This window comes from Exophiala mesophila (assembly GCF_000836275.1).
Source record: "Exophiala mesophila strain CBS 40295 unplaced genomic scaffold supercont1.2, whole genome shotgun sequence".
NCBI lineage: Eukaryota > Fungi > Ascomycota > Eurotiomycetes > Chaetothyriales > Herpotrichiellaceae > Exophiala > Exophiala mesophila.
In genome coordinates this window covers 944,901-964,822 of record NW_015622505.1, presented here as the reverse complement: position 1 = coordinate 964,822, position 19,922 = coordinate 944,901, and the positions used below count along the sequence as shown (strand labels likewise).

The 19,922-nt window shown below is 49.8% G+C and overlaps 6 protein-coding genes across 6 annotated transcripts; 4 read left to right on the top strand and 2 right to left on the bottom strand.

The window, feature by feature from the left end:
* Positions 1-198: 198 nt before the first annotated feature.
* PV10_02253 (uncharacterized protein) lies at positions 199-2,121 on the top strand. The gene is made up of 4 exons (XM_016366545.1): positions 199-376; positions 430-1,092; positions 1,141-1,275; positions 1,327-2,121. Exons 1-4 carry the CDS (start codon positions 317-319, stop codon positions 2,092-2,094), a joined length of 1,626 nt encoding a protein of 541 aa, XP_016226063.1. The 5' UTR covers positions 199-316; the 3' UTR covers positions 2,095-2,121.
* Positions 2,122-2,320: 199 nt separating this feature from the next.
* On the top strand, positions 2,321-5,256 carry PV10_02252 (uncharacterized protein). The gene has a single exon (XM_016366544.1). It carries the CDS (start codon positions 2,593-2,595, stop codon positions 4,939-4,941), a length of 2,349 nt encoding a protein of 782 aa, XP_016226062.1. The 5' UTR covers positions 2,321-2,592; the 3' UTR covers positions 4,942-5,256.
* Positions 5,257-5,665: 409 nt separating this feature from the next.
* On the bottom strand, positions 5,666-6,673 carry PV10_02251 (uncharacterized protein; the record flags this gene model as incomplete). Its single annotated transcript, XM_016366543.1, has 1 exon — positions 5,666-6,673. The coding sequence occupies one exon, from the start codon at positions 6,671-6,673 to the stop codon at positions 5,855-5,857; it is 819 nt and encodes a 272-aa protein (XP_016226061.1). The 3' UTR covers positions 5,666-5,854.
* Positions 6,674-12,105: 5,432 nt separating this feature from the next.
* Positions 12,106-13,563, top strand: PV10_02250 (uncharacterized protein). The gene has a single exon (XM_016366542.1). It carries the CDS (start codon positions 12,343-12,345, stop codon positions 13,045-13,047), a length of 705 nt encoding a protein of 234 aa, XP_016226060.1. The 5' UTR covers positions 12,106-12,342; the 3' UTR covers positions 13,048-13,563.
* PV10_02249 (uncharacterized protein) lies at positions 13,496-14,911 on the bottom strand. Its single transcript, XM_016366541.1, has one exon. The coding sequence runs from the start codon at positions 14,835-14,837 to the stop codon at positions 13,698-13,700; it is 1,140 nt and encodes a 379-aa protein (XP_016226059.1). The 5' UTR covers positions 14,838-14,911; the 3' UTR covers positions 13,496-13,697.
* Positions 14,912-18,700: 3,789 nt separating this feature from the next.
* On the top strand, positions 18,701-19,917 carry PV10_02248 (uncharacterized protein; the record flags this gene model as incomplete). The annotated part of the gene is made up of 1 exon (XM_016366540.1): positions 18,701-19,917. The coding sequence occupies one exon, from the start codon at positions 18,701-18,703 to the stop codon at positions 19,835-19,837; it is 1,137 nt and encodes a 378-aa protein (XP_016226058.1). The 3' UTR covers positions 19,838-19,917.
* Between the last annotated feature and the right edge of the window lie 5 nt (positions 19,918-19,922).

Below are 19,922 nucleotides of genomic sequence, written 5' to 3'. Positions count from 1 at the left end.
TGTTTCGAGCAACAATGCGTTACGAAAACACCCTGTGGAATTTAAACTCCCCGAAACCTCGTATTTAGCCATGTTCCAAACCTTCGGCTCCGATTGCTTATCTCGACTCGCAATATTAATCAAGGTTCGAAGTGTTTGTTCATGCTTTGAAACTCTGTAATTCTCTGCGTTTCATTAGTTCGAAATGAAGTTTATGGCCATGTTCAAGATGAGAGAGCCACGACCGTGAGTGATACGGGCTCAAGTCACTCAAGCTCTAGACCCAATCAGAGACTTCGGAGTTTGGCCAAATCGAGATCAATACCCCAGGCTAATCATGGTGAATCCTGGACACCCGAGTCGAGGTTGTTATGCATGTCGCCGGAAGAAGGTCAAGGTAGCACGCACACGTGCTCGAGCATTCCACCCTACTGACTGTATTGGATTTAGTGCGACGAAACCAAACCTCAATGCCAGCGTTGTACTCGGGCGGGAAATGCTTGCCCTGGGTATAGAGATAGCAGTGACTCGTCCTTTCACTTTGTCAATGCTGCAAAGACCCTGATAAGTCTTCAAGAAGACCAACGGGTCAATCATCCCCGTGTCGACTGTACCCAGATACAACCTACCGCGTTGATCGAGCTTCAAAATGGACATTTCCCATCTTCCAGGGAAAGCTCAACTGTCTCTGAGGACACTCAGGAGTTGGCCCTTTCCTTGATCCAAAGGGCAACCAAGAGCCCAAGCAATACCTCTGCTAAGCCATCACCAAGTCCAGCGCTCCAAACCCTGTCGTCTCCCTGGGACGACCTCGCTATCCCATTGTTCATCAATCTGTTCGCATCATCATCTACCTCGTCCCATGGTCAAAGTATCCTCTCGTTTCTCCCAAATCTCATCCGGCAATCATCCCCCGATTCTGCATTAATGTTGGCCGTCCACGCGGCTGCCGATGCAAATGCCTCTGGCAAATTGACTGACCACAATGCGATCTACCAAGCTCGTCGGAAACATCTCCTGGCCCTTAATGCCGTCCAGAGAGCTCTTCGGGATCCCCAGAGTGCCTCGCAGGATGCTACTCTTTGCTCCTTGTTTATCTTGACTCTTTTCGAAGTAAGAAAGTCGTCTGAGCACCGGCTTACCTTGCTGATGTGAGCACAGTACATCAGTGGAGATACAGCGTCAAGTCATGGGTCTCATATTAGTGGGTATGAGGCACTTCTGGACCTTCGATGCCAAGCAGGCGACCCTCGAACGCAGGACTACACATTGGTTCTGTCAATATTGACTCAAATCGTTAGTCACTCTGACTGATATCAACCCTTCACTAAATGCTAACATACCCAGATTATTAAATATCTGAGAGAGCAAACAGTTCCACGCCCTCGAACAGTACAAATCATCGATGCCCTCTATGGAAACGACGCAGGGACACTGTCTGTCAAGTTGAAGCTTAGGGTTACACAATTCAACAACCACGCCGAAAATAATCTCAGGGTTGCTCAAAGTTTTCTGCAAGAAGCCGATATTCGGGCCCTTGTAACGCTTGTCCACGTTGGTGAGATGCTTGACGATGACATCAATGACTGGCCTTCTGGATCCATCGATGAATCACAGTACGCATACAGCAAGTCCGACCTTGCGTTGAGCGGGTGGTCCGGTCCTTTCCACATCTACCACAACCTGGCTGTGGCCAACGTGTGGAATATGCTCCGCTCAGCAAGACTGATGCTGCTAATGTCACTTGTGAAATGTTGTGTGGGTCTTATCTCATTGAAGAGCTCGGAGTCTGAGGCACTGGCGCTTCTGCAGAGGTGCAAAGTCAAGATCGCAGAGACCTTGGATGATATGGTGGCGAGCTTCCCCTACTCCCTTGGAAGAGGTGATATGAAGCACGCGATGCCGACGGCTGGAATCGCCACTAGCGGATTCGCCTTGTTATGGCCGTTAGGCCTCATCCTCCGATGCCCATTCTCTACTCCAGCACACAAAGCCGTCGCCACTGAGGTGTTGGAGTACATTGGGGGTGCCTTGGGACTACAGAGAGCCTTGGATCTGAAAGAAGCATGGTTGCATGGTGATGCCACAGCGACGCGAGTAAGGTCGAAAACCTGACATTTAGAGACAATCTTTGAATCCCAGATCCAGTGTACTCCGTAGTGGACTCGCAAATACGGTCTGTAACCAAGTCTGAAAAGCATAGTAGGACTAGTAATGAGGACCTCCGATGCGTTTGCCTGGACAGAAGGATCCCTCATGTTGGTCACGTGTCATCCCTCAACCACAGTAATAAAAAGGTGGCCCATCTAAGCCTCCGTCCAAGAAGTCCGACAACTCGCATGGCACCCACTGGGTCGAGCTGTTGATGTACAGATCTATCTTTATGTATAATATTGGTTTCAGGAGTACCAGGGCATTTCTATTTGGCCATCCCGCATATTCTCACCTCTCCGAGCTATCGCCCTGACTGGCATCAACAGCTGGCACTTTTCGACCACTTCACTCCCTTCCACTTACCCTCCGACCATACGCCATCCTCCCTCGCAGTTACCTGTCCTCTTCACTCCCACGGCCTCGTCCGTATACATCGGCTGGCCCGAATCGCCGCCTTTCATGTCATTTCCCCCGCCCCACGGCGTGCCTTCATTCACAAGCTCCCAAGGATCCCAAGACGACACATTTTGGCGACAGAAGAACGGTCATGGCCATTCAAGAAGCAGAGTCTCGGACGCGGTCGCTTCCAAGTTCAACGACCTCTTTATAGAAGAGAAGGGTTTGCCAATGTACAAAGATAAACCACACTTCCCTTCTAATCGACGGGGAGGTACATTCCAGCGGAAAAGAGTCTGGTCTTTAATAGCACTCTTGTCGATACTTGCCTTATGGTGGACTGGATTATTACCCGGCTCCTCCCCGAGACCGGTTTGGGACCCAGCAGATCACCAACATACATCCTTAAACCATGAGAACTGGGAGGAGCAGAGGGAGGCCGTGAAAGAAGTGTTCAAAACGACATGGGAGGGTTACGAGACCTTCGCTTGGGGCATGGATGAATTTTATCCTCTGTCGCGGAGAGGCAAGAACATGGTGGAGGGAGGGATGGGTTGGATCATAGTCGATGCGTTGGACACGGCCATCATGATGAACTTGACCGAAGAAGTCGCCAGAGCAAGGGAATGGATTTCCACTTCACTCAAATACAACGCCAACCACGATGTTAATACCTTCGAAACCACCATTCGCATGCTGGGAGGTTTGCTGTCTGCCCATTATCTATCAACCACGTTCCCCCATCTGGCCCCTCAACGAGACGACGACTTCAATCAGCCCGGGGAGGATTTGTACATCGAGAAAGCCACTGATCTCGCCGATCGACTCCTGGGAGCCTACGACAGTGCCTCCGGCATCCCCTACTCGTCCGTCAACTTGAATACTTCTCAAGGTTTGATCAACCATCTCGATGGAGGTGCCTCATCTACCGCCGAGGCGGCGACTTTACAGCTCGAGATGAAGTATCTAGCCAAGTTGACCGGCGAACCCGTCTACTGGGAGAGAGCCGAGATGGTCCTCAAAGCCATTGAAGCCCAGAAGAGAGAAGATGGTTTAGTCCCCATATACATCTCTCCCGCTACAGGCGCATTCCGCGGCGAAAACATTCGCTTAGGGTCTCGAGGTGATAGTTACTACGAGTATCTCATCAAACAATACCTCCAGACAGGAAGGGTCGAGACCGTGTATCTGGATATGTGGGAAGAAGCACTCGAAGGAGTCAAGAAGCATTTAATCACCTATTCCAAGCACTCATCCCTGACCATTCTTGCCGAGAGGCAGAATGGCCTCCGACACGCGCTCACACCGAAAATGGACCATCTTGTCTGCTTCATGCCTGGCACGATCGCACTCGCCGTGACGTCGGGGGAAACAGTTGCAGCCGCAAAGGCTCGACTGGGTTCCAGCTGGACCAAGGTTCACGATGAAAACTTGCGTCTTGCCGAGGAACTGATGAAGACTTGCTGGGGAATGTACAAAGTCACACCGACTGGTCTGGCCCCGGAGATCAGCTACTTCCACATCGACGACCCACCTCGCCAGTGGGAAGGCCATCTTGACCCAAACTGGTCGCCTCCCACTTCCGCCGACCTCAGCGATGCCGCAGATGCCGAGTGGCGACTGGACTATGACATCCATGACAACGACGTGCACAATTTACAACGACCGGAAACGGTGGAATCGCTGTTCTACATGTGGCGCATCACCAAGGACATCAAGTATCGACAATGGGGATGGGCAATGTTCGAAGCATTTCGCGAACACACCAAAGTCGTCGATGACATCCACGGTCATATCTACGCGTATACATCGCTCGACACAGTCATGGAGAACCCGGTCAAACCCCGCAAACGTCGAGACAACATGGAGAGTTTCTGGTTGGCCGAGACGTTGAAGTACTTCTACCTCCTTTTCTCAGACGACGACATGTTTCCTCTCGACAAGGTCGTCTTCAACACCGAAGCTCATCCACTGCCCGTTTTCGACATCAAGGGAAGTAAAGTCTTCAAGACCGGTTGGGAGAGAAGTAATGAAATACCAGCGTCTGAGTCAAAAGAGGATCTTGGTGGTCACACTGCAGGCGAATTCGTCCAACACCGCAATGTACGCTTCGACGATGGTGGAGCGCGATTCGATGCCGATGGAAACCCTCTCCGAGCAACACCGCCAGATTTCAAACTTAAACAGCAAAACGACCTTGACAATGTTAATAATGGTAATGGTCATGGTAATGCCGATGCCGATACCGACCTCACTCATGATCAAGATCACGACCATGACGATACCCTCGAACATGGCCATATCGAACAAAGCGGCATCGATCAACCGCACGAAGATCATTCATTGCTAGAAGCATTCAGTAAGGGGTTCGGCAAGAAGTCGGATCCTGTTGCAGACATTAATGTCGACTGAGTGAATGGGATAGATCAAGTCGAGGAAAAGATGGTTAGTTTGAGTTTGGGTAGCTAGTTATTGACGCAAGCATGGATACCGACCTTTTGCATTAAGAATCCCATACTATAGGGAAGGGGCTGGTGGAAGGTGATAAGGGGGAAAAGAAAGCATCAAGAACAACAAAGAGAAGTTGGTGAATTGTCTATCACATCATTTGGATTATGGGGTTGTTATTTGGGACACCAGAGCATGTTTGGCAAGGATTGTATATCACCTTGTGCCATGAGATAGATGCTCAGGCTATATCCACTGTATGAAAGATGAAAAACAGAGAAATATACTTTTATATGTGTAATTTGTTTTGATAATAAACAATGATTATTGTTTAACATCAGCTCATAGAATTTGACATTCGTCGAGTGACACTCCTAAGATCCGTTCTATTCTATATATAACCTTGGATGTAGCTCGATCGATCCCATGCAACAGTAGTTTTTGATGGTTTGGAATGTCGTTCACTCATAAAACTTCGTCGGTATCGTGGAAATCGTGGATGATGGATGATGGATGATGACAGAAAACCTGGTAAGGCTCGGCGAAGTCATGACTTTTCGGTCATAATTCGAGTCACGATGCAATACTGGCATCGATGATAATGGCCGCTGGTAGGTCTGACATAGCGGCCTAGCACGGGTCCATCATCTGGGGCTGACATTTGCCCGTAGCGACGCGTTCGAAACCTCAGACGATTGGCTACCTGAGGTTTGGACTTGGAGGTTAGGCGGCGGACGTCGGATCGCCAGGGCGCATTGTCGTTTAGCAGCCTGCATAGCTCGGTAGTGGCTTGGACATGCTAATATGAATATTCATGTCGCTTTCGCGAACAAGATAACAACATGGAATACAGCAGAGATGCCATATGTTGGTTCTTTCAGAATTTAGGCCCTCTGTTTCGCCCGGTGTACTTCGAGTCAGTCTTGACGACCTTGCCCTTGGCTCTCATCTTCTCTTTCTTTTGTTGCACCCAACCTTTGCTTCCCTTGACCAACTGACCTCGTTTGCCCTTCTTGTGTATGGCTTCACGTACTTTTCTGCCGTCCTCAATGTCGACTCCTTCCATCCTTGACACTGTGCCTGTGATGTCGGGTCCACCCACACTGAGGACAAGGTATGTCTTGACGTTCTTTGTGCCACCATCGTCCTCCAAGATTCCAGCACCAAAGCCTGCACGGATAGCGGCTTGGGAGATCATGGTTCTTTGCTGAATGTTTTTGGGATAAAACTGACAGACCGCCCTGCCACCTCTCCTCAGTGAGGCATATAAACCATCAAAGAACCTCCTCAGGCGGCCTTCGGGACTGACGCCACTTGTTTCGGCATTGCAAAGCCACTGAATTGCACTGATACTGACGGCGGCATCGAATGCACCAGCCCGAAAAGGAATTCCCTGACCCATGTCGGCGAGAAAAAGATCTCCCTCGACCTCCCTTTGTAGGGCGATATCCAACATGCTTGGTGCGATATCCATGCCAACCCAGATATGTTCATCTTCTGACAGGATTTCACCTGATAGACCAGAGCCGCAGCCAATGTCGAGAATGAAAGATGGTTGTGTCAAGTCGAGGAGTTCGAGGGCACGATGGGTCATAGAGGCTTGAATGGATTTTATGCGTGACGAGGTGGTATATTTGGCGGATTCGGTGTCATTGTAGAAGAGGTCTGGAGGGAGGAGATCTTCGGGGCGAGACATATTGGTGGCGGGAGGCGAGGAACGGGACGTTGCGGGGGAGGGCGTGCGCGTACAAAGCTGTATTGCTGATAAGTCGAGTTCAAGTGTTCATGATTGCAGCTGACAGCAGCGCAGAGGAGGAAACGTGGTTGTCGTGGAAGAATGATTCTTCAAGTTGGATGCTGCTGCGAATTAAATTTTGGTGGAGAAAATTCCCAATATTGGAGATGTGGAGGATTATCGATTGCGCCTGCCGCATGATTATCATTGGTGGATTAGCGAAGCACTTGCCTTGTTCGCGACTTCTCCAACAGACGCTCTTACCAGTAGTTCGTATGCTCGGTGGCTCCTTCCTCTCAAGACTCCAACTCACCCTCCTCTTTGTACACACGCACCGACCGCGAACACAACCAGGCATGATACACCGTCCAGCTCATATGCCATGTTGTCTACTGTCGAATCGATTTCAGGATCTTATTCATTCTGTTACAAGTTACACAAGGGTATATCCATTCTGATAAATAACAAGAAACGTTGGCACTCTAATGGCGCCCTAGCCTAGAAGGGTAGGTTGGTTCAAGGTGTCCTCAAAATGGCCTCGGCCACGATCGTGACTCCAGTGGTCAAAGAAAGCAAGAGTCTTTGATGTTGCTTAGGATTGAGAGATTTCCTTGTATCCATTTGCGGCAACCGCGTTGGCCCGCTCGCGAAACATGACATTTGTGCCAGCGTATCGAGCCACGATCCTCTGACTCTTTCCATCAACGTTGTGGTTGACGCCCGTCATCCACGAATCGGCTCCATAACTCAAGGCCTTGACGCCCAATTCATTGACATGGTCTGTCCACGCTTTCACGGCTTCTGCAGTGGGATCCAACCTCGTTAGATTGTGCTCCTTAGCGTAAACGAGTAGATCGTCAACCCAATCCACAAAATACTCGACAACCCTGGTAATGTTGCCTACGACGGCATGCGGGCCAAGGATCATCATCATGTTGGGGAAGTTGTTCACCATCAATCCCATGAATGTTTGGGGGGCTGGTGTCCATCGGTCTTTCAACTTTTCTCCACCAACACCTTGGATATCAATGCGACCATGAGATCCAGTCAGAGCATCAAAACCTGTAGCATAGATGATGACATCAAACTCCCTCTCCTTGTCCGATGTCTTGATTCCTTTCTCTGTGATGCATTCGATCGGCGTTTCCAGTAGATCAACTAATTCGACGTTGGGCTGGTTGTATACCTCAAAATATTTGGTTTCGAGAGGCAATCTCTTCGTGCCGAAGCCGTGGTTTGTTGGAATCAATTTCTCGGCTATTTTAGGATCTTTGACGCGCTGTCGGATCTTCTTCGCAACCCAGTCACTCATAACCTTGTTGGCTTTAGCGTCAACCAAGACGTCTATATAGTTGCCCATATAGATCCCGAAGCCAGGCTCGGTGTATAACTTCTCCCAAAAGGCCTCGCGCTCCTCTTGCGTGACGTCGAACACAGATCGTGGATCTGGTTCGTGAATGAAACATCCGACGGACGTGTTGCAGCGGTCGAGGATCTTTTGGTAATTCTTCCGTATATCTGCCATCTCTTCATCTGTCATGGCGCTATTATTCAAAGGACAGCTCCAGTTAGGGTGTCGCTGGAAGACTGTAAGATGTTTTGCAACTTTGGCCACTTCTGAGATCGCTTGTATTCCGGTCGCTCCTGTCCCGATAACGGCAATACGCTTGCCTTCGAGTTCAACTGGTTCTTTGGGCCATTTCGCTGTCTGGCATGACTGGCCTTTGAAGACTGAAGCGTTGAGGCCGCGTGGCATGGTTGGGGTCGACAATGGACCTACGGCGGCGATGAAGAAGCGGCTGGTCACTTCTTCGCCCTTGTCTGTGACGAACTTCCATGTTCGAGACTCCTCCTGCCACTGGGCTGTTGTGACACGGGTGTTGAATTGAATGTCTCTGTACAGGTCGAACTTCTTTGCGACATGTTGGCAGTACTTGAGAGTTTCGGGTTGGCCAGAGAAGTGCTCCTTCCACTTCCACTCGTCTAGTAGTTCTTTGGAGAAGGAAAATGAATAGGTCTCGCTCTCAGAGTCGAATCGGCAGCCTGGGTATCTATTCCAATACCATGTTCCACCTACGTCGGAGGCATCTTCGAAGGCTTTGGCGGTAAACCCTAACCTGCGCAGATGATATAGTTGACACAGGCCAGAGATGCCTGCGCCTATGACAACGACATCGTAGTCAAACGATTGCTCTGATGACGATGACGCGGACGCGCTGTCATTATTTGAAATGGAACTGGTAGGTGACGCCATGACGAGGACTTTGTTGTGGTTCAATTCAAGTTCTTCATATCTGTCTCTATTCCTCTTTATATATATGCAAGCCTCGGTTAATATCCTAAATGGTTGGAATCGCACGAAACATTGAATTGGTCAATCATTGCCACTGAATACGCGAATCAAAGTGTCCGACCTTCAGATTTGCTGACCCTCGGTCGATCCAACTTCCCCGCCCCCTGTTGCTACAACGTTGATTCAGCCGCCAACTTCTGGGCCTCCTCATGCCGCGATTCGGTTGCCGGCACACTCCAACCCCGCTCACCCCCCACACTCCGTAATATGTACTACAGTCAATGGCTGGAGAATGGGTACAAAAAGCCGAGTCATATATGATGAGTAGGAGACAACACTTGACCTAAGCCCGAAGCGAAGACATTGCTAGATCATGCCAATGGCTCCCTCGTTCACGGCGCAGCTGTCTCTATGCTCCTGGACAAGACCTCGGGAATCGGGAATGGTAGACTGGTGGTCAACACCCTTTCTTAGTCAAGGTATTGCTTGTAACGGCAAGAAGTTGTGTCAGTTCCCTTGATTTGCTAAAGTATTCTCGCGGGTTTGTAATTGACCAAATCATGCGCTAGCGAATCATCACGGGATATTTGATACATACCCGGCTATTGCAAACTGCACGACTAGCACTGTTGATTATGCCATATCGAAGTGATCATCTTACCATTGCAAAAGTCATGATATGAAGAGTGCAGATATTTCCAGTAGCCACATGAACTCATTTCTCGTACACGCGTGGTTAAGAAATTTGAATGTTCCAGATTCACAACAAGCAGGAAGTATGCACGTAGGTAGAGTTACAGCCTCGAGAAATAATAGAAGTATCAACCATTTGAAGTCAGCGCCCTGTTGTAGGATTTCATCCATCTAAGGATTTAGATTTCGATGGCAAAGGTTCTATGAGCGAGAAAGTTCTCTCGTGGACAGCCCAGAAGGAAGCGACTATTTTCGACGCCAGTACCTCGCATTAGAACCAACACAATACATTGGTGTTCAACTGTGGCTAGTTGAGTACCTGAGTACCTGCGGAAGAGTAATTATCACGAGCACGTGAAGGGGTTTACTAGTGCTTGGCATAGAATATACCTCAAGCACCCTAGGGGCAGGAACTGCCTGCTTTCTAATGACGACAGGATCAGAAAGGGCGGTGATCGAATGGTTTAGGCTCTTCACAAATGAGTAAGTGGCCTTATACGATTGACACGGATTGGTTGATTAATCTATAGTTGAATGATCTGTGGTTGAATAATCTGCGAGTGTGGTTGATTAATCGTGATAATCCATGGTTGAGAGAAGTAGATACTTACGGACTAGTACCTCTAGAATATGGACTCTTGGCGCACTAGCCATACTTAGCAGTGGCACAGCTTGCCCTTTTCGTAACGTGTGGGGTGGGGCACAGGCAACGGCATACTATGGCATGGTGTATTTCACCATCCATGGAAGAATGTTTTTCAGAGAGACAAGATCTGTCGTATGGAATCTAGATTACTAGTAATGACCTAGGTAGCAATATGAGAGGTGGTATGATCAGTAAATCGCCCCTAGACAGCGTAGTTTTGGTCGTCAGTAACCCAGGCTTAGGAGCATATCTCGTTTGCTATTACATATCTTTGATCGTCATTTTTCACGCGACGCGGGGCTGTCGGAAGTGACCTAATACCTGCTACAACCTGTCTGGGCGTCTTGGTAGTATTCGATTTGCATATATAAATGTCTGCCCTCCCTCGACTTTTCCCGTTTTCCTCTTTCCATTAATACTCCGCCCGCATCGTTCTTGTGTTGGTATTGCTCTACGCACTCTATTCCCATCAATTTCTCCCAGAAACTCTGCCCTCGCAAAGAGACTACCAACCATGGCACGATCAAGCACTTCAATTAACGCCCACCAAGCCGAAAATACGGTGTACCTCATCACCGGCACCTCCAACGGTTCGCATCCCCGATTCCAACATGCCACTATTCACTCGCCAGCCTTACTAACCTTGTGCGATAGGTATTGGCGCTGCAATGTTACAGATGCTTCTCTCTCGCAAAAACACTACAGTCATCGCTCTCCACCGCGCGGGCTCGCCACTTCCTACAGTACCTACCATTGAAGTGGGCACGAACTCTGCCTTGCTTGGATACCACTACGATGCATCGTTATCTGAAGATGAGGTTGGCCAGCTAGTCAAAGGGATCTCAACAGGACACGGAATCGATCACATCGACGTTGTCATCGCCAACGCGGGCATGGCTAATGGCATGAAGCGTGTTAGCGACACTGCATGGGCGGACGTTCAAAAGCATCTCGATGTCAATTTCGGAGGGCCTCTCAAAATCTTCCAGGCAGTGAAACCCCTCCTCTCGAAGCCTGGCAGCAAGTTTATCCTCATCTCGTCGTCGGTAGGATCTCTGGCCTCTTTCGATCCTGTGCCTGGTTCGTTGGCGTATGGAGCAAGCAAAGCCGCAGCCAACTACATGATGGCTCGAATGAACTTTGAGGAGGCGTCAAATGGACTCGTTGCTGTAGCCATCCACCCTGGCTGGGTCCGGACAAAGATGGGCACTCACGCTGCAGTGGAATGGGGTTTCAGTCCGGATATTGTTCCGCTGACAGCAGAGCAGAGTGCGGCTGCGGTGTTGAAGATCATCGATGGTGCTACCGTGGAAAGCACCAGTGGAAAATTCTTGGCCCACGACGGAAGTGAGTTGAAATGGTGATAAATGCGTAAGAATCTCACATAGACACGTATAGGCGTAGATGACATTCATTTCATGATATTGACGCATGTGCATGTCCAACGTTTTGGTGTTCTATTTGGTCATGAGGTAATGGTCAAATTCGAAAACGTCGATCCCCGGCCCAACGTAATCACAGTCAATTGCATTCAACTGGGAGAGTCCCTCCAATACTTGTTTTCCTCAGTTTGCGAGTATTTCGACATTGTATGAAAGAAAGTAGTCCGATGGAAAAGGGGCTCCTGCCTCGCGAGGCTGCGCTAGACTCACGTGTTTGATGCCAAGAGGTTTAGCGCGTCGACGTCACCTCAGCGAATCTGGCCTCAATTAATGTCATATCCACATCCACCACATTTCCCTCCCCCCCCCCCCAGGGCCAAACCCTCCCTGAGTCGTGCAGCTGATTTGAGCCACGAAAACCAGAAAAAGCGCACGACATTGATAATTTGACAGTTTGGGCTGTTTCTAAATCCTTTTCTTCCTTCATCCTGTCTGTCGCTATGCTCACATCTCAACGCCTGATCCTCCTATCGTCCCTTGTACAATCATCACCATACAACTTCTGATCGACGGAAAACGAATCCTTTAAAACCCCCTCTCCAAACCCACCACCATCATGTACATCCTACCCCTCCTTGGTTATGTCGGCCTCCTACTGGGATTCTCCTTCCTCACCCTTTCCATCGCATCGGGCCTCTACTACCTGTCGGAACTCGTGGAAGAACACTCGGTATTTAGTGCCAAATTACTGAAACGACTCGTCTACGCAGTCGTCACCGTACAAATCCTACTCTGTCTGGTGGACAAGTTCCCATGGCATCTCACCCTGCTAGGAGTGGCTAGTCACGCCATCTACGCGACCAACCTTCGTCATTTCCCTATCGTCAAACTCTCCGATCCATTCTTCCTTTCCAGCTGTGGCCTGGTGGTGTTCAACCATTGGATGTGGTTCCGACACTTCAGTCAACCCGTCACCTATCGTGGTGCACCGCCGAGTTCTCGCAGAGATTGGTATTCAGCACCAGTGTACGACCAGCCCACCTTCACGGAGATTGCCTCCTACTTTGGCATCTGTGTCTGGTTGGTTCCGTTTGCGTTGTTTGTCAGCCTGAGTGCAGGAGAGAATGTCCTGCCCAGCATGGGTTCTGAGTACGCGACTGGAGCCCGAGATGGCGTGGGATTCAAGAAGGGCCACAAGAGAAAGAACACGGGCATGGCGAAAGCGGCGGTCAACAATGCAAAAGACTGGATCACGGAGAATGGTGCCGTCATGGGCTTGTGGCAGTCAGATAATGTGAGACAGACCAGGGCCTTTGATTGAGAGGACACACTCGGGGATGAGTTGTATGATTTCTACCTCGGATTTGCATGATACATGGGGGCCAGATAAGATACTTGGCTCTGGATGACAGAACGACTTTTCGACGATTTTCCCAATAACATCAATACCCGCACCACAACCGCGGCCATGGCATGACGTTTCTGCGGCTATATTGTTGTCGATCTAACAAGTGAGTCGAGCAACAATTCTTCCAGAGCCACATGACTTGGTGAATGTCTATTGCTCAAAGAGGTGCCATCGAGATTACAGCACGGAATCTGGGCCAGATGCACTGACATCTGCCTCTCGAAACGTCGAATCGTAGTTAAAGCTTCTGCTCACGCCGACCTCACGAGGAAGTGGAAGAGATGAGATCTTGAGAGTCTAGGTCACGAAGCCATGTTTGATGAATCAAATTGCGGCCCTCCTTTAGAGGATATGAAACAGATCTGGGAATAGCTACCAAGACAAATGTTAAGTAGCAACAGCTGCAGACAAATGTATCCTACTGGCCTGCTTGAAACACGTGACATTCCATGTTCAATACCAAAAGTCGGCCGAATTGAACGCTCCCTTTCAACATCCTACTTGCCCTACTCTACTGGGGAGAATAATTGAAATAAACCCAGAGCCTCCACATGTGAACTCATTCATAGATGGTCGACAGATGGCCAAAAGCGACTCTCAATGTCGAGGATATGTCTCCAAACAGCTTTATAGACCTCGAGCTTGCGGACCACGGCATCTTCGCGTTGGGCAAGAAGATCGGTCAGGTCGGCAATCTCGCGGACAAACTCGACGAACTCCGGGCTCGTCCAATTGGGAATGAACTCGTTACGAAGGGCACCACCATCGAGATCCCCACCGATGTGTTTTGATCCACGATTCGAGGAGGACAGCGAGCTTGGATAGTCTGTGTGGACTGGTATGGGGCCTTCGGAGTCGACGTTGGAGGAATAGGAGGCCGCTGAGAACGGTGTGGCTGGAGTTGGGGATTCGTTGTTGGTGTTTGCGATGGGTTTGTTGATGGCATGTTTTTCGGACGTCGAGGGTGCAGTGCCAAAACTAGCGGCATAGGTCCAGGCGCGTAAGTAGACAGTCTCGGTGGCCCACAGCACTACCATGCCTTCGAGTAGTGACATGCTTGGATCGCTGCCGAAGGCGCGAAATAGTTCAATGTACTGCATGGTGGCGGAATCAGCCTCGAAGGCGGGGCTATTAGGAGCCGGCATTTCGAGATCCAAGCCATATTTACGAGCAGTGGTCGAAAAGAAATTGAGTTCGCGGTGAATGTTGGTCATTGCTGAGCTGAGCATATTGACAATTCGCCAGCGAAGACTGGTAGATTGGTCGTGCACGTAAGGATGAGGCAGAATAATGCGGGCAATCAGACTGCCGATGAAGCCGATGTAAGCTTGCGCATAGAGACGATCCTGAGACAGCCAGCGCGATAGGATGTGCTTGGGAAGTTGGCCCAGTCCTGCGAGGCGGAGGAACGGGTGTTGAGTGGCTGCTTGAAGTTGACCAGGAGAATTGTTGATGAGGATGGTGGTCAATGAGGGGATGTGGGATGGGTGGGGTGGAGGGGACATGGCGTGAATGTACTGAGGATGGTGCTGGGTGTTCTGGGTGTTCTGGGTGTTCTGCGTGCTGTAGGCCATGGCCGGTGGGTATGTGTTGGATGGTGAATGGTGTGATGATGTGGAGGTGGAGTCGCTCAAGACAGATGAGCGATTTCCTGAGGGAAGGTGTTGAAAAGATTGATGTTGGGGTGGTGAATGATTCCACATGCTGGCAGATTCTGATCACCGAACAGGCGCTGTTCAAATCGAATCCAACAGGTTATAGGTAGCACCAATGTGAATATTTCGAGAAGGCGATATAAACTCAATTCAATCTCACTTGTCAGCTCAGCTGAAACACGTAGATGAACAAGAATACGGTATTCAGAGTTTGGCCCCAAGAGTTGATCAAGGCTGGGGCTGACGCAAGGCTGAGGCAAGTACCGTAAGGTACGAATAGGTCTAACAGGTGGAAAAGTCAAAAGTAATCGGATATCCCCGGAATTGTACTTAGTGGACCAAACAAAGTACTATATAAACCCCGCCAGTTCAGAAGGAATGCAGGTAGTATTTTGTTGATATTGTCATGCTTGATTAGTTGAATTGTGAGTGAAATCCTGGAGTGCAATCGTTCGAGGGCTCCCTCCTTCCCTCCCACTCCATCTCACTCCTTCCCTCTCACTCATTCTCACTCCTTCCATGTCTGTCCCCTCCAATCAGGCAAGGGCGACTTGATTATTTTAATTGGAACGAGAGCCGCAGGAGCCCAGAACCCCGCAGCCCAACAAGGGCGATCATGTGATATCAATCCTTAAATCTCCACGGCCTCGTGCATCTGTAACATTCGAGCCCTGCCCAGCCTCCTGAACAATACCTTGAACCTTCATGCATTTGCAACTTCAAGGTTCACGTAAGCGGTGCTCTTAATATCTGAACCTTGATGACTAGCCCATTTTATGTCCTGGAACAGGTCAATTAGGGAACGCCGCTTCTCGCCACTCATTGCACTGTGCCCGTACCTCGTATTCGTATCCAGATATCAAACATGTCAAGCTCCCATGCTAACCATTGATTACCTCCGACGAATGCATAACATAAATAGCTCTTTGAGAAAGCCTGTGAGCAATTTTGATATCAATATCGGAAGCATCGTCAACTTTGCTCAAAATGTCAACCTCGCCAACTCTAGTCTTTGTCCCCGGCGCATGGCACAAACCCACATGCTATGACAAGATCATTCAGATCCTTCAAGAGCAGCATCACTTGAAATGTGTCGCCATCACACTTCCTTCCACCACTGACAATCCCAATGCCACATTCAAAGACGACGTCGACGCTGCTCGTCAAGCCATATCCACCGAAACATCTCAAGGCCGTGATGTGGTGGTGCTTGCCCACTCCTATGGCGGCATGGTTGGCAACAGCGCAGTCAAAGGCTTCACACGCCCAAAGTCTCAATCCGCGACCGATCCACAGTCTTCGTCAACGGGTCATGTGATTGGCCTCGTCCTTATTGCTTCAGGTTACACCTGGACCGGTGTGGCCTTTATGGACCCTTTCTTCGGCCAGCCTCCACCATCGTGGCGTGTCAACAAGGAAACCGGGTACGCCGAGCTTGTTCTTCCTCCTCAAAAGGTCTTTTACCACGACCTCCCAGCAGACGAAGCCGAGTACTGGACCTCTCAACTCTCCAGCCACAGCTTAAAGTCCTTGTTCGAAGGCGGTGAACATTCTTATTCAGGTTGGCTCGACGTCCCTTCTTGGTATATTGGCACCATTGAGGACTATGGTCTTCCAGTGGTGGTACAACGCATGCAGGTCGGCATGGCGAGGGCAATGGGTGCTATTGTCGAGCACAGGGAGCTGCAGACGAGTCACTCCCCTTTCTTGAGTAAGCCAGAGGAGACGGTCGAGATCATTGCTCAGGCCGTGGCTGCATTCCGAGGCGTGGAGGAACCGCCCTCGGCCACCCCTCGACCTACCGCCAGTCTGATCCCCCAAGCCAGGCTTTTGTCCCCTGTCACATGGGTCAAGTATGGCCTGCCATATTTCTTCGGTCGCATCATAGGAAAATGTGTCCTTGGCTTCACCTGGACTAGACGGCTGTGGAGGCGCACTTGAGATTTCAGTAACGCTCTTTGGCAGGAATAGATATCAATCCCCACTTCGCTTCACAAGTCGAAGACAAATGGTATAGCCCACAGCTAGCGTATGAGGTTGAAGTTGTGTTTTTACAATGTCAGGATTAGACTACCGCCATGGCTCAACAGGCTTCTGGTTTCTTTGCGGCCAGTCTGTACTTTGTTCTCGAAGAAATATTTGGTCCCAGAGTTCGTGTAAATGCATCAGCTCTCAAGCTCCCTTGGAGAATTGTATGCGTCAGGATACCGCTGATGATATCGAGGAAGAGAATTTGACCAGGTCGAGGAATCCTTACTCCACTGTTTAGCCTGCACTTGATCTTGTGGCTGTTGCATCACTTTCAGGGATTCAATCTCTTGTCGCTGGCGGGCAATGCGGTGGTACAAGAACCCCAGAATGACAACGGCTAATACGCCTGCTGGCACACCGATACCGATTCCAATCTTCGCTCCTGTAGAAAGGCCAGATTCAGAAGGGCTGGAATCATCTGGAGGATCGGTGAAGGATGTCAAGGAAGAGACTGTGGAATCGGAGGCGGGAGGAGCGGCCTTAGAGGCTGTCTGTGAGGTTGGCAAAGACGTTGGTTCTGTTGGTGGCGTTGATGATGACGATGCTGCTGTTGAAGTGGAAGTGGAAGTTGAAGACCCGGAGGTGATGATAGGAACGCCAATCGTGGTAAAGGCGAGCGGGTCTACATCGAAATTGGTGGTGTTGAAACCAGTGGCACACTGGCATGTACCTCCTAGGCAGCAAAATGATCTTTGAGAGCAGAAGGTCATGGAGTTACCGCCATTCATGGCATCTGTCTGGGTCAGTCGATTCAAGGTGGCCCATGAAACGTAGTCACTTACATTGACTGCCAATGCAAAATTGAGGACATTCAGGACTTGACCAGCCCTGGTCAGTACAGGAACCACGATAGTAGTTGATCGAAGGATTGAGGTTGGGGTCAAAGGCCTGGGCCAAGGTGGTAACTTGACAGATGCCATTCTCAAGGCATGCGAAACCTTGACCACAGCAAGTAGTGCTGGTATCTGATGTGCAGGGAGTGTCCTTAAGAGCAAGAGAGCCATCTGGATAGTAGCAGGAACGCTGTTCCTGGGCAACTGCAGCACGACTGAGGAAGGAGACCAGCAGAGATGACGCGAGGCTCAGTGAATGACGCATGCTTGGAAGGAAAGGAGCTGTAACGAGCGAGGAAGGAAGAGTTGAGGCACGCACAAGTTGAAGGAAAGAACCTTAGCAGATTATGATATTGAGGCCATGGTCCAACATTGCAGCACCATATTGCCATATGTATGTACTCAGGCAAAGGACTGATGAGTATGCCTGGAAACGCCAACCGCACCCGAGGCCTGCGAAATCACTGTCATTTTGATGCTAGGTCTTGATCATAAGCGAGAGGCAGTCCAACTTGCTAAGAATATGGTTGAAGATACGGTGCTGCCATCTCAAGTGTGGTAGTAGCGATAGCCTCACCATCCCTTTGATTCGACGATGAATTTAAGAGGGAGCCAGACTGACTTGAATGATTCGGCACACGTTGCTCCCATTGTGTTTCAGGGACGGGCCTCGGGTGGCTTTTGGGGCTGAGGGGCTTGAAAGGACCCTCTATTCGGATGCTTCAGGGCTAAATTGGGGCTCTCGCAGCTGCGAATTAGGCATAGACCCAATTAACTGTCCAACTAAAACGAAAGCGCCAGCGCCCATCCCCCCTCTGACTTTCTTAGCCGCGCGCTGACTTGAAACCCTTCGACGAATAAGGACAAAAAGGACGACCATGCAATCCACCATCTCAGAGTTCTCGTCGGCTATGTCTTTGGACTCGTCTAAGTTAGGCCACTCGATAGCCACAGTGGCACATTTCGGTATTTATCCTTCCCCGTGTAAAGTGTAACAAAACATCTGTCCAGAATCTTGCCGCGTACAAACACCAGCCATGCCATCTGATGGCCCTTCTCCGTCATCAACGTATGATCATAGTGGTCGCTGCCACTCTGTTCATTCTTGCACTCGTTCGACTATACATTAGGCCACAATTGCCTCCTATTCTCACACATGTCGGTTCATCCGAAAATGACCATCGTCCAATATTCGTGCCCGGAGTGGCCAAGGGATGGACAGAAAGCTACACCAAGACCCTCGTGATGGCCAAACTAGAATCCGAAGATATTTCATGGGTATCTCGAGATCTCGGCGAATTCAACACCAGCATCTACATCATGGACCGCAACAGTTCTCAGGGTGGTCTGACGGTACCTCGGAACAAAGGTCACGAAGCCATGGCATATTTGACCTACATCATTGACAACTACGAGCAACTCCCCGATGTGGTCCTATTCTTCCATCCTCACAAGTCGACCTGGCACAACAACATCTTGCTTAACCTGGACAGCACGCAGACGATCCGTCGACTCAACCCGGGACGGGTGATGCGCGAAGGATATTTCAATGCTCGGTGCCATCACGACCCCGGCTGTCCTAATTGGCTTCATGTCGACCGACCAAAAGCCGAGTGGGATTTGATCAAAAAGAAAGAAGAACCTCATTTGACCAGTCAAGTCTGGCGGGAACTCCATCCAGGTGGTGATCCCATCCCACCAGCGTTGTCGCAACCGTGTTGTGCCCAATTTGCCGTTTCTGGACAGAGAATCCGTGCTCGACCTGTATCGGATTATCTCCATTATCGACAGTGGTTGTTAGACACTGATCTGTCGGATGAATTCTCCGGGCGCATTCTCGAGTATAATTGGCAGTATATCTTCACTGGTCAGGCAGAGTTTTGTCCGTCACAACATGAATGTTATTGTGACGGGTTTGGTATCTGCTTTGGAGGGACCACCGAGGCCAATTTGCAGCATTGGCTTGATTTGCAGAGGAAGAAGGAACTCGTGGATGAAAAATTGGTCGAGTTGAGAAAGGATGCAGAAATGAATCGACAAGAGATTGTCATTGCCGACAAGGAGAAGTCAGCTTTGACTCTTCGATTGGATACGCTCAAGGCTGAAGCTTACCGTCGTGGTGAAAGTCCCAAGGAACGGGCCTTGGAATGTGGTAGACCTTGGAAACCGGGTGATGGATTCTAGGAGGATACCATCATCCTTTTCCGCGGGAGTTACCACTTGGCCATTGTTGATAGAGACAAATCGTACGCTATTCAAATACATAGAA